At 40.8% G+C, this 13,168-nt stretch overlaps 1 protein-coding gene across 4 annotated transcripts in view; it reads left to right on the forward strand.

Moving 5' to 3' along the window:
- rptor (regulatory associated protein of MTOR, complex 1) overlaps nucleotides 1–13,167 on the forward strand; it is a 141,255-nt gene extending 128,088 nt beyond the window's left edge. For 2 of the 4 annotated variants that reach the window (XM_055041000.1, XM_055041001.1), the window contains exons 30-36: nucleotides 245–292; nucleotides 7,245–7,351; nucleotides 8,472–8,599; nucleotides 10,193–10,279; nucleotides 10,357–10,473; nucleotides 10,591–10,720; nucleotides 11,246–13,167. In XM_055041000.1, the coding sequence (XP_054896975.1) occupies nucleotides 245–292; nucleotides 7,245–7,351; nucleotides 8,472–8,599; nucleotides 10,193–10,279; nucleotides 10,357–10,473; nucleotides 10,591–10,720; nucleotides 11,246–11,314 (686 nt within the window). In that variant the 3' untranslated portion in view covers nucleotides 11,315–13,167. The remainder of the gene's footprint in view (nucleotides 1–244; nucleotides 293–7,244; nucleotides 7,352–8,471; nucleotides 8,600–10,192; nucleotides 10,280–10,356; nucleotides 10,474–10,590; nucleotides 10,721–11,245) is intronic. The other 2 variants (XM_055041002.1, XM_055041003.1) reach the window with 1 other exon arrangement.
- The last annotated feature ends 1 nt before the right edge of the window (nucleotide 13,168 follows it).

Raw genomic sequence — 13,168 nt, forward strand, 5'->3', positions numbered from 1 at the left:
CCTGTTTGGGATGCAGATCCTCTTTGATCTCAGCTAGTTTTGTTGGAAGCAGCTGCCTTGTTCATTTCTCTGCTGAATGCATGTGAACTGCAAAACTCAAGAGGTGACAAATCTTTTCAGTTTTACAGTTCTTTTAGAAGTGTGTGGGGCTCCTTGGGCTAGCATGCACAGGGGTTCTTTCTAATTTGTCGCTGGCTTTGTTGCATTCCTGCTGTACCCCCCGTCTCCCTTCCCCCGCTCGCAGGTCTGGCCAGAAGGGTTTCCATCTATCTTGACAGGAGCAAACAAGGAGGTGAGTCTTACCTTCCTGTTCTTTTCTTGCTTATTCGGAGAGCAAGGCTCCTGCAGTATACAGCTGGGAACGTGCCTCTTCTGTTTGTAGTTCTTTTATTTCCTTTAACATCACCCCCGCACTCTTCCCCTTTTTCCAGTGCTCGTTCATCTGTCTAGTGTGTTCATGTCCAACCACTCCATCTCTGACAGTCACTCTGAAGTTCACAAGAATACAAAGGAAAAGTTTGGTTGTTTAATTTTCTTTATGATAGCAGGAACCTCTCAAAGCCACACTTCTTAACAGGGATAGAAATTAAGTTTAAATTTTGAAAATTTAAGTTCGACCAAAACAACTACGCTATACTAACAGAGTTGTGTATTTGATCTAAAATTAATAAGATTAGAAATGGAATTAAAAACCCTGCAGAATGCTGGTGCCGATACCCACCCCTCTCCCCACGACACTCCAAAACCTTTGCCAACAATTCAGCATTAGTTTGATGAAGATCCAGGTAGGGCTTCACAGTCTGTTCACGACAACCAATAGGAAATGTTTGGGTTTCTTAATCCCAACATACAAAGCCGGGTTAACTCCCTCCAGGCTTCAGGGCACCGACGCTCAAAACAGGACCCAATTTTGAAAGCACAAATCACAGCAATTCACTGAATCTGAAACCTTTCAGATCGTGATCCCAGAGTTGTTGCTCTATAATTAATTTTTTTTTTTTTAATTTTTCCAACATTTTCTTTTGGCTAGAAGTAATATTAACATTTAGGAGTGACACGGCTAGAATGCCAATTTGAAAGAACATCTGTGAGGAGGGCTAAAGATTAGGGTGATGGCAGGGAGACCTTCCAACCTCAAACACTTGGAGCTCAATACTCAAAATAATTCCTGAAAATACCAGAAAAACCCCTGACCTTTACTTTATACTTAGCAAGATCTTTAGTGACATTCCTGCTGAACTTAGCCTTCTATTAGACAGCTACCATAAATTCTAGTTCGTTAACATTCGCCTGAACTGTATATCTGTACTTCAGCATTATTCAGACAACTGTTATTGCTTTGGCATGAAGGCATGAGCACCTGTAAGCTGAGATCCAGTGGCATCTCACTAAACTCGGCTGTCATATAGCTGGTGATTTACAGGGTTTCCAGAAGTGAGGCCTTGCTCTTTTGTCTTCCTTCTGCATTCGTATTCATCTCATGTCGCCGCTTTCTTGTATAAAAGTGACTCATTTACGTTTATCCCTGGGGTTCCGCTGTTTAATTGGAGTGTGTGGGTGCTGTGATATTTTTAATAACGTTGAGCTCCCCAGTCTGTGACGCTGCAGGGGCCAGCCTGTTAAACTCCAGTGAAAATTCAGGAGGGTCTTTAGCTTGGGGAATTTATTCCTGCCGCTGCGGTTGGAAGCAAAAGGTTGTCACCAGAGGTGTAGAGTCAAAATAAAAATAACAAGAGGAAGATGAGTTTCAAGGGAAGAATGGGTGAAGTCAGAGGGGTTGTGGAAGGAGCTGGGTGAATACTTGGACAGGATGAAGATAAAATAGTGGAAATGGAGAGAGAAACCAAGGATTTAACTCTGCAAAATGTCACTAAATTTGTTGACTTGGGAGTACTTTCTGATTAGGAAAAAGTGACAAACTTTCCTTAAGATTTGAGCAGGATGGAGCGAACCACAAAGACTTGTCATCCCTGCACTGACAGGTCGGTCTAATTAAAGTCTGTGCTGAAAAAAAGGATGTGACAGAAAAAAAAAATAAAATAATGACAAAAACAAAAACTGGTGCAAGATTTTTAATCCCAGATGGACTTAGACTGCACTGTCCTGGTTCTTATTGTAACCCTTTTCTTTTGGCTACATTAAATAAAAATAGGACGGTCAGCTCCCTTCAGCTGCAGCGCACGCTGTGTCCTGCTCCACATTCAGCTGAGCTGCTCACTGCCTTGTTAACACCAGGGCTCTGGGACCCCTAATAAATCTACATCCTGTGAGTTTTGTGAGGAGCTTAAGGGAACAGTACAGATAGTTTGGGTAAATCTAGAAAAGCCCTGAAGGCATGCGCCCCCCAATCTTATTTTATTTTTGCTTTTTATGACTGGATGATTAAGAATATGCTAATGTAAAACTGCGCATGCCTTCTAACATACAATTTTGGCAAAGTTGAAATCAAATATCAAGAATTGAAGACATTTTTGCACCATTTCAATCTCATAATAAATGTTCAGACACACACACACGGACAATTGTGTTGCCAATCTGTGAGTCATCCTCTCACAATGCGCAGATGAACAAAATCTTTATTTTTCCAATTGATTTAAAAGTTAGAGTAGTCAAAAAATATTATGAAATATATGTAATATTTATTAGATCAGCAAATATTAGTTATTAGCTATCACAGCAATATTAATATCATAAAAATTTTGCCTCAAATTTTTGTATCAGTGCATCCCTACTTTTTACACTATTGGAATAAAAGGCTGGAATACAATAATATGGTTGATACTTATTACTATTAATGTTCCAACATAACAGGAAAAACAGAAATTTAAACTTCTGTTTTTCCTGTTTTTGCTGCTCCAAAATTATCTTTGGTTATGTGATATACAAATGATGCATTTTATATTTCATAAGGTGTAATCCAGAGGGATTATTCAAATTTACCCAAAGATTGAAAATTCATGACCACCTGCTGTGTCGATGTTATTGCTGATGTTTAAGGGTTTTTAAGCGATCACAAGCCTCTGACTGATCCGTTTTGATCATTAGAATTTTTAGCTCTTTATTCCAAATCAATGAAATTTTAATATTGTTGCTTATTTCTCAAATTCTGCTTCTCCTGAGATTTTTCTGGTGTTGTAAGGTTAATGTGAAGCATTCGGGGATTTGGTCTGTTCTGAATAATTTAAAATGATGTGCGAAACCTCCTCCCCATGACAATTAGGTCAACAATTGTTAATGCTGGCCACATTTATAGGGTGTCGTTTCAAAGGTCTTTTGTCAATCAACCAGGATAAAGCTGTTTGCCTCCCCCGTGTGGCAGGACCGAGGTCCTAGAGGAAAACCAATGTCAGAGTGAGGAAGACTCCCTGCAGATTAAAAAACTCCCACGGACTGATGTCATCATGTATTACAGGCACAAAGAAGCTCCTAATAATACAAGGGAGAGCGTATTCAAAGCTGGATGGAAGGGAGATAAAAGAGAAAAAACTGAAACATGAGCTGCAGAGATAGTAAGGCCAGTGCTGGAGAAAATGGTGCAGAATGAAAAAGCAGAGGAAGCCCCCACTTCTTAGAAGAGAAAATTGAATTAAAGTGTGATATTTCTGCAAAAGAAAGAAAGATAATGTAACACATAATATTCTTCTTTATCTCTGTGACGCTGGTGATAATATTTTTCATCACAACTCAGCCAGCTCTTAATAATGGAAACTTTTCCCCTGGTTGAAAGCTGCAGAAGAAGAGGTGATCTCTACATGTTTAAAGATGCAGTCTTCACCTCCAGCTGCTGACTCCTTTGGTTCCAGCTTCCCTACGTCCATATTGATTTGTGTGTGGATAACTAAGGCCTCTTGTGGCTCTCAGAGGGTTCCTCTAAGGCAGAGTTTTCTTCTGGTTTGAGCTGCTGAGCACTGAGGGGAAGCAGGAACTAAGAGCATCTGGTGTAAAGTTGTGGATCTTCTGGTTTTAACCTCTGAATCTAAAACTAAATGTTTTCTGCTGGAGTCAACAAGGCTTTGGCTTCCTAAAGTGGGGATTGACAAGGGATAGTTTTTGGAGAAGAAAGAAACAGTTTGAGGAGAAGTAGCAGCTCAGGCAGAGGAAGAGGGAGTTGACTGGATTTATCTCCAAAGTAAAGCTAATGTTCAGAATACATTACCTTGGACTGACATATTGATTTCAGGTGCTTTAACTTGCAAAAAAAAAGTAGTTAAATACGAATAAATGATGAGAAAAGGTCAAATGTCATCACAATTTTAACTTTTGACGCATTTAAGAATGCTTGGTGTCAAGGACTCTATCGTCAAAAACAGACCTCTGTTGGTTTATATTAGAGCTCTGCAAAATTAACGTAACATGAAATTGTGAGGTTTTGATTGAATTTTGCAATGTTAGTTTATTCACAGCGATCAACCCAACTCTTATTGAATTCAGTCACCTTGATCGCAACAATCTATAGCAAATGTTTTTGGTGCATAAAACACTAAAAACATCCACCCAGCTGCTCAAACATATTTTCAACCTGAGACATTATAGCTGACCAAATATTACGATGAAGCAGCTCTTTGTGATTATGATATTGCACTCGTTGATCTGCTTCGACAAATATGGTTCAGTATGCAGCGCTTTGATGATTTCTGTTTTTTGTGAGAGCCGTTTTTATAACCAAATAATTGCGTTAAGCCAGAAACAAAGAGAGAATTTGATAGATAAGAGGATGAATGATTCCATGCTGTAATGAGAAGATAAAGACACAGAATAGTCTTATCTTTTTTCTCATTTTCCTGTTATTTCTTTTGCACATTTTAAGAAAAAAACAAAGTCGAAATACCTCAAACATGTGTTTGCCTTGCAATACATACTTGGTTTTGAAGGGTTTTCTCTCAGTAAACCTCAAGAGGATTTCTCCTCACAGGAGAAGATAATGAGATTAGAGCGATAAGATATAACCGCCTAAATCACAGTTCGGTGATAGTGCACACGGCTCTGTGTGTTGGGCAGCCTTTCCCTCTCCTCCCCATCTCGGCTCCGCTCACATCCAAGCTGTCGGCTTCAAAGGGAATGCCTGGTCTCTTCTCCCAACCTCAGTCTTGTGAAGTGTTTTTCCCTGCATGCCGCCGGCTCCGCGTGAGCCCACGCTTCAGGCGGCGTGATGCCCGAGCTGGCTGGGTTACGTCACAGTTGGGGCGTCGAAGCCGCCGCCGACGCATGGGGGCTCGGGTTTTTCCTGACAATCCAACGCCAGCAGAACAATGATACAGGGCCATGATATATTTAGTTCAGCAGTCAAGCCACCGCTTCTAGCAGAAGCATGTGGAGCTGAATGTTGGAACAATGGATCTTTCCTTCTTCTGCCTGCATTTAAAATGTGGGACAAAGAAGAAAACTGGATGAAAACATCAATTATTGCAATTTTACCTGAGTAAAATTAGAGTGTTATTATGCTGTCTCTTCATTTTTATCTTCTCACGCTATAAGGTTAAGTGCTGCATTCGCTGTTGTTTTCTAACTTCTTCCTTTGCTGTTAAAATAATCACTGCAGTTTAACTGGATGTCTCACTTTAATAAAAAATAAAACCGTCACTTAAGCTTCATGCAATGCAGACGAAGAGCTGCAATAAGCAACAAAGATAACACTGTGCAACTGAAAATAGATGATTTATATAAAGATGTAGCTTCCTTACAACAGTTTGTTTACAAGGAATCACTCGTTTTTTCCAGAATTATTAACCACCATGTATGAATATGTCACTTTAGCTTTTATTCTCTGAACTCTTGACAGACCTAGAGCAATGGAGCACTAAATCTAAAGCTTTGTAGAAAAGTATTGCAGGCAAACTCTTCTATTACTTGCCACCTACATGTTAATTTTCTCAAGTGTTTCATTTGCATTGTGCAGTTGATACTTTGCCAAAAGAGAGTAGTAAGAGTAAAACTTTTTATGAGATATTTTTTTCTATTTCTGGTCTCGACTGGTGATAAAATTTAAGTTTATGGCTCATTTCAGGTTACATTTTTTAAAAATGTTCGTATTTGTTCGCTGCTTCTTTATATGTTGTTGTTTAGATTCTTTTTATCAGTGATCTTTACACTTTCTTGTGCACTCTACTTTGTAATTTTGTTGGTGGGTTTCTCCTTGACAATACAATTCATATTGAAAGACTTGAACCACTTGAAAACCAAGCGGTTGAAAAATACCCTGCTTCCTGGAGAACGTTCCAGTAGAAAAACACCAGTTATGAATACAAGCTGAAGCATCGCCACATAATTTTTCTAGAGGAGTTTTTATTAAGTGCCACGATTCTTTTAGAGTTGTGTGAAGGCATCTGATCATTTTTAGCTGAACATTTACTATAAAGTAAATCAGAAGCTTCCCCGAATGCTCCAGCAGAATTTGTTCTGCTTACACCTGAATGGTTGCAGCGTGGAGCGACGACGATGCGCCGTGCTGCAGTTAGCGGCCCGTGGACTGTGCTGGCGAGCCAGCAGAGCTCGTTTCAGATTGTCCTCTTGCGGCTCCTGCCAGCGTTTGTAGAGCCTCGCTGTCTTCTGCTCCTTCCTGCCTCGCTTTCTCACTCGATTGCTATTTGAGTTGCCAAAGCCAGAATCTGCTGACGGGTTCAGATTAGCGGTCATCTTGACGGGGCAGATACAAATGCTGCATCATTCGTCCATCTGCGTGAAGTTCGTACTTAGAAATTTATTTTTAAAAACTGTTTTCTTATGAAACAATATAAATTATTTCTTATGTACAAACCTGGCATTACATGTTGTTGTTTTTTTTCTTACTACTGCTGTGTCCTCGTCTAGCAGTGTTTCTGTTTTTCTCTTTTCTTTTTTTTTATGGTTGTGGGTGTATGTGTTCGTTACAGAGTGGTGCAGGAAGCTAATCTTCATTTGACTTGCAACATGTGGCAGCGAGAGCCTCCTGAAATCTCCAACAGATTGCGCTGGTTGTGTTTTGGGGAGTGAACACATGCTGTTTTGTGTTAAACAGCTGTGTGTGAGCGCAAGTCCAGTTTAAATTGAATTAAGCGCTTAAAAACTATAAATTGAAGCAGCACTTCACAGATTGTAGGCCAATTATTTTTAGTAATCAAATTTTTCATGCTTTTCTTCTGTAATTGTGATTAAAAGCCCACCTTATGCTTGTGTAATAACGGTGAACAGTCCTGCTGTGGGCTATTTCGGGCCTCTGTTGTGTTTATGACTCACTTTTTGACTGACGTCTCATCGATGTGTTTTAGGAGCTGGGATGGTCGTGGACTGGGAACAGGAAACTGGTTTGCTCATGACGTCGGGAGACGTGAGAGTCATTCGGATCTGGGACACAGACAGGGAGATGAAGGTCCAGGTACTTAAAACAAACACTTCTCTTTCCTGATGTTTGTTCTTTATTACATTTCTCATTTTCTTTCTTGCATCATTCCTTCTTTTTTTTCTTGTATCCTTCCATTCTACTTTCTGTTATTCATTCCCCACTTTCTTTGTTACATCCGTTCTTCCTTCCAACATCATTTGTTTCCTTCCTTCTTGTCGTTTCATCTTGGCTTGGTTCTTTTGTTTCTCTTTTCCTCCTATTTTTCCTTCTTGCCTTTCGTTTTTTGTTTTTTGAAGGGGGTGTTTTTTGGACAAGTGACCTTTATTTGTAGCCGATAAATAGGTAGAGAGAGAGAAAGGTAAAACAAAGATTCCAGATTTCAGAATTAAGCCCCAGTCAGCTATGACTAATAATCTTTGAACATAATAATAATAATAATAATAATAATAATAATAATAATAATAATAAAAGCCTTCTTCCTTTTAGTCTTATCCTTATGTCATTCAAGCTTTCCTTTTATCATTCCTTATTTCCTTTCCTTTCTTATCATTATATTTTTTTCTTGCTCGTTCTTTTTTGTCTCCTTCCATTTTTGATCATTTCCATCCTTTTCTTCTCTCCTTCCATCTTTTCTTCTGTCCTGCATTCTTCTTCTTCTTCCTCATGTCATTTTACATTGTTACATTGCAATTTGTTTCCTGGCCTCTATAAACATCTGCCATAACCTCAAAGTGAAAGTTTGTTTTTATAGTTCAAAATGAGATTTTAAATTAGTCTGGAGGGAAAACAGGGAAACTTTGACTAAAAGTTTACTGATCGGAGCGCTGCCTGTGAACTAATCAACCTTGATGTAGAGTCGCTATGTTAGTTTAGCTTCATTTATTTAACTAATTTAATGAACCTCAGCGTGCTAATTATTGTCATGATGGATGGACTTCATACAAGTACAAATGACCTGTGGCTGCACATCGAGTCCAACTTCAAATGAGTCGGGCATGATTGATGAATTCATAGGGAGAGGTCAGTGTGAAATTAGTGCTACCTGTTGAAACCTCGACTAAAGGGTTGCTGTGCGTGTGTGTGTGTGTGTGTGTGTGTGCGTGTGTGTGGGGGTGTGCGTGCGTTTGTGTGGGGGTGTGCGTGTGTGAATCAGGACATCCCGACTGGAGCCGACAGCTGTGTGACCAGCCTGTCCTGCGACTCCCAGCGCTCGCTCATCGTTGCGGGTCTGGGTGACGGATCGGTGCGCGTCTTCGATCGCAGGATGGGCCCCAGCGAATGGTAAAGACCCTCTCACCAGATCCTGCACACATCTTCTCACCTCATTGTTTCCTCGTCCAATTAAGCTCTATTTGGATTTATGATTTAATTTCCCTGCCCTGTTTCATTTAAACTGTCTCTCTTTTGTTTTAATTTAAGGCAGAGGAGTTGTGCTGGTTTTTGCCCACACTAACTCCCTCTGAGTCCTACATTATTCTCTAATCTGTATTTATTGTACTTAAAGTGCTGTAAATCTGCCTCTGGGGTTGTCACTTCTTTTAATGGACCTTGGTGGCACTGTGTCTCCCCCTCAGCTGGTAAAACATTATTTTAATTTCAGCCCCTGTGGGCTACAAAAAAAGCATCTAAAATGTGGAAAGGCACATAAATCTTTAAAGAAAGAAAGTAAATGTAATGGTTCCCCTCAGGCCTGCAGCTACACCTCAGAAGTTTTGTTTCTCCCTCTGCGAGAGCCGGAAGTCGAGCTCACCTGGGTCATGCAGGAGATGCGCTGAAGGGAAATGGGGGAAATCTAAAATTCAGCTTTGAGGTGTCGTTTCACTAGTTTAGTGTTTGCTTTTGTCAGCATTTTGTTATCGTTGTTGAGTTAATGGGGGTCTCTGTATCTATTGTCAGACATTTCAGATGCTGTGCCTGTGCAATCTATAATTCATATAACTTGTTTTACTGCATGGATTAGGTCATTTGGATTCTGCACAGCCCCAAAGCCGTGATGAGGCACATTTCAAAATGCATGCTCACAGGAAGTTGGAAGTTTGCTACCTTAGTCCTGAAGCCATACTGCCATCCTGTGGTGTCCTGTCTGTATTGCATGATGCATTATTAAGAAACCCTTTATTGCTTGGTGCTCAGTTTTTATCTTAATACTTGAGCTTTTCATAACCCCCTATTCTTTGAAGCATGCAGCACTTCACAGAGATAGACCAAAAGTAAAGGTAGTCAAATACAAAGCTGTGCCTAATTGAAGACGATGCAAGACAACCAGTTATCTTCAGAAGCCATCCTAAGCTCAGAACGTCTCCCAGAGTTTATTCAGTTCATCATTTGAACGTGGAAAGAGAATGACACAACTACTGCACACCAGTCCATTCACTGCTGAGCTGAACCTGAGCTGCAACCTACTGATTTAGCTCAAAGCCTAGTCAAAGACCAGACCTAAATCTTTTGGTGACAGAAAACTGATGTTGACCGCTGCTCTCACTGAACTTTAGCAAAAAAGCTTGTACAGGCATACCCCCAAAAGACTTGCAGCTGTATTTGTGTGAAGAAGAGGTTCTAAAAGTATTGTAATTCATTTATCATTTATGCTCTCTTCACAGTATACAGTACTTTGTGTAGGTATAACACAAAAATAACCAAAAAATCATTTAAAGGTTGTGGTTGTAACATAAAAAAAAACTTGAAAAAGATTTGTGACTTTTGCAAAAGAATCAGTTTCTGTCTGCTTCAGATAAACTTTGCATCCCTCAGGGAAAAAATGTTTTCATCATAATTTCTGTCAGGTTGTGAGCTTTCTGTGTTCTTCCTGACTTTTCAACTTTTTCTTTGGTGAGACGGTATACAGGCTAATGTTAGCTTGTGGTGTTTCCACAGTCGAGTGATGACCTACAGGGAACACGGAGCCTGGGTGGTTAAAGCTCACCTGCAGAAGGAGACGGATGGAAACATTATTAGTGTCAGGTAAACTCTCTACAACCCTGAGGCTTTTATTCAGCCCTGTTTGCCTTGGCCGTTCTGACGCTCACGTCTTGTCCCAGTGTCAACGGAGACGTTCGGTTCTTTGAACCGCGGACCCCAGACTCGATAAATGTGCTGCAGACTGTAAAGGGATTAACGGCCTTGGACATCCACCCACAGGCCAACCTCTTCGCCTGGTGAGTTTCCTCATACGGTCACACAAGTTCACCCTTAAAAAAAGGCTTTATTACCATCCATTCCGTGATTCACTTTTGAACCTGAGAACCTTGTTTGTTCTGCTGTTGCGGCTGCAGTGGATCGATGAACCAGTTCATAGCCGTCTACAACGCCAACGGCGACGTGATCAGCAATATAAAGTACTACGACGGCTTCATGGGACAGAGGATCGGTGCTATCAGCTGTTTAGCTTTCCATCCACACTGGGTAAAACATGAACCAGGAGCTTTTCTGTGCTGCACCATCATGTATCTGAAACAACCAATTTTGTGGCTCATCTTCTTTGTAACCTTTAATGCTGAACTTCTTATTAAAAAACTTAATTCCACAAGTGACCCTAAAACTGTCTTTTAATGAGGATTTTTGCTCTTTGGATTTTTATTGCTGCATGTGCTTACAGCATATGTTGCTCTAAATTATTCTTACACTTATCTCAAATTGATCTGAAGATGTAATAATGCAAATTTTAAATGAAATTTGTGTAGGTTCCCTGTTTGAAGTTTACCTTCTGTTTTACAATTATTCCATTCAGTGTTTTTGAACCTGACTGCAAGCTAATGACTCACTGGTTATTCCAGGCTTTACAAAATTAATGAATTAGAATCCGATTAAATTACATTTTTTGGGGGGTGGGAGGGTTTTGCAGTTCTGAATTTCTTCCGAGGCTGTTTTCTGCTATTTGCTCATGCACATCACGTAAAATGAAGAAACTTACTTTCTGTCTCCTTTCAGCCCCACTTGGCTGTGGGAAGCAACGACTACTACATGTCCATCTACTCAGCAGAGAAGAGGCTCAGATAACACACCAGCACAGCTCCTCTCCCCCGACCTCCACCTTCTGACCCTGAGCCTCGCGCACTGGGATGGAAAGGATGTTTTCTTTTGGGTTTTTTTGTTTGTTTGTTTTTTTTTTGTACATATGCAATTCACCACCGTGAATGTTCAAGTGATGGCTGCTCTCAAAAACTCAATGCTACGTCTCTATACATATATACATACATATATATATATATAATTATTGTTATTATTATGATTGTTCATTCATATTCTTATTATGAGGCTAATGATTGTAGACTTGGCTGTGCTGAGGAGTTTGTGTGTATATAATTAGCAGAAGAAGAAGAGGTTATATTTTAAAGAAGTTCTACCCCTGGATGCCTGCAGCTCCTCCTGGCTGCACAGCGAGCATCACTACCTGAATGAACTGTGACCCGACACCCACACAAGCCCACAGTGGGGTCACACACTCTTCAGACAGACACACCGAAACAGGACGCATGGACTGAGCCCCTCCCTTCCCACACAAACACACGCACACACACCTCCCTGCGCTGGACCCTTGTGTTTATGTGTTGCAGATTCACTGCAAAGAGAAGCAGCTTTAATACCAGAAGCGATGGCCTGCGCTTGTTGTTGTGTGACTGACGTTAAGAGGGATTATTTTTCTGTGTGTGTGTGTGTTGTTGTAGCACAGATGAGCCCCACAGTGGGGCCCCCGGTGTGCCAAACATAGTCAGAATCCTCCACCTCTTTATTGCAGCACTAAAACTAATTTATCTGTTCTGGGTTTTTGTTTTTTTAATCGAGTAAAAACCTGGAACTCCTCCCAGAAAACACAGCGGCACCCACCTGGAGGCTGATTGGCTCACTTACCCAAAGCAATAAGGCTGCGCCTGCTGCAGCTCGGCAATACAAACACTCAGTTTTAGTTTGATCGTTTTCACCAGCAGAGCATCAGGCAGGTTCTTCTGCTTCCGTCAGAGACAGGAAGGACATCAGATGTTTTTTTCCTGTCACGGCCTAAACTGCTGATCAACATAAACAAATACCATCCGAAGAGAGTTAAAAACAAGCTTTGCTTCAGTCCTGAAAAATCACTCTGGCAGGATTTTAGATTAACTTATTTATTAATTTCAGCTCCAGCTTCCTTTGCTACGATCATGTGTTGGAGAACTAGCGGTGTGTTTGGTGTTAGCTGCCTGCTCATCTCAACATCACTGTGCTTTAGTCGGCACCCTTGATTTCACTCAGGAATCTAAAGAACCCACCTCAAACAGCTGACCTCAGAGCAGTGAGGATGCTCAGGTTACTCACGTGTTTTTGAGATGAGTGTCACTGTGGTGCATTTAGGGTACAGCTCTGACGTTCGTTTTTTTCTGCGCGTGCCCTATCACCAACAACGTGCCTCTTCATCCGGGCCGCAGCTTTGCCTTCTTAGCTTCTTCTTTTTAAGTGTTACTTTTCGGTTTCTCTTCATGTAATTTATGTTTTTAAGTGCTTCCTTTTGCTCATATTTGCCTCGGCCTCACCCTCTCAGATGCTACCCCGCTCCTCCTGCGTTACATGACTGCAAGTTTGCTTTTCCGTGTAAAAGTCACCAGTTGGAGCCAGTGGTCCGGACCACCACAGCACCGTACCGCTTCAGCGCCGTTTGGTTCACTTCAGCAGGCATCAACAGACCAGAACCACATTCAACTAAAGTTATTTTAAGATTTTAGACTTTGGCGGGGGGGGCAATGAGACTTTAACACAGTAGTAAGAAAAGAAAAGTGAAAACAATCAGGTTTGTCTCTGTGACTGTAGACGCCTTCCCTGACTGTGGTTTATAAAAACGAGAGATGAAATCAATGAAATAAACCAAATACAACACCTGAC

This window comes from Poeciliopsis prolifica, unplaced genomic scaffold (assembly GCF_027474105.1).
Source record: "Poeciliopsis prolifica strain line A6 unplaced genomic scaffold, Auburn_PproV2 SCAFFOLD016, whole genome shotgun sequence".
NCBI classification, from domain to species: domain Eukaryota; kingdom Metazoa; phylum Chordata; class Actinopteri; order Cyprinodontiformes; family Poeciliidae; genus Poeciliopsis; species Poeciliopsis prolifica.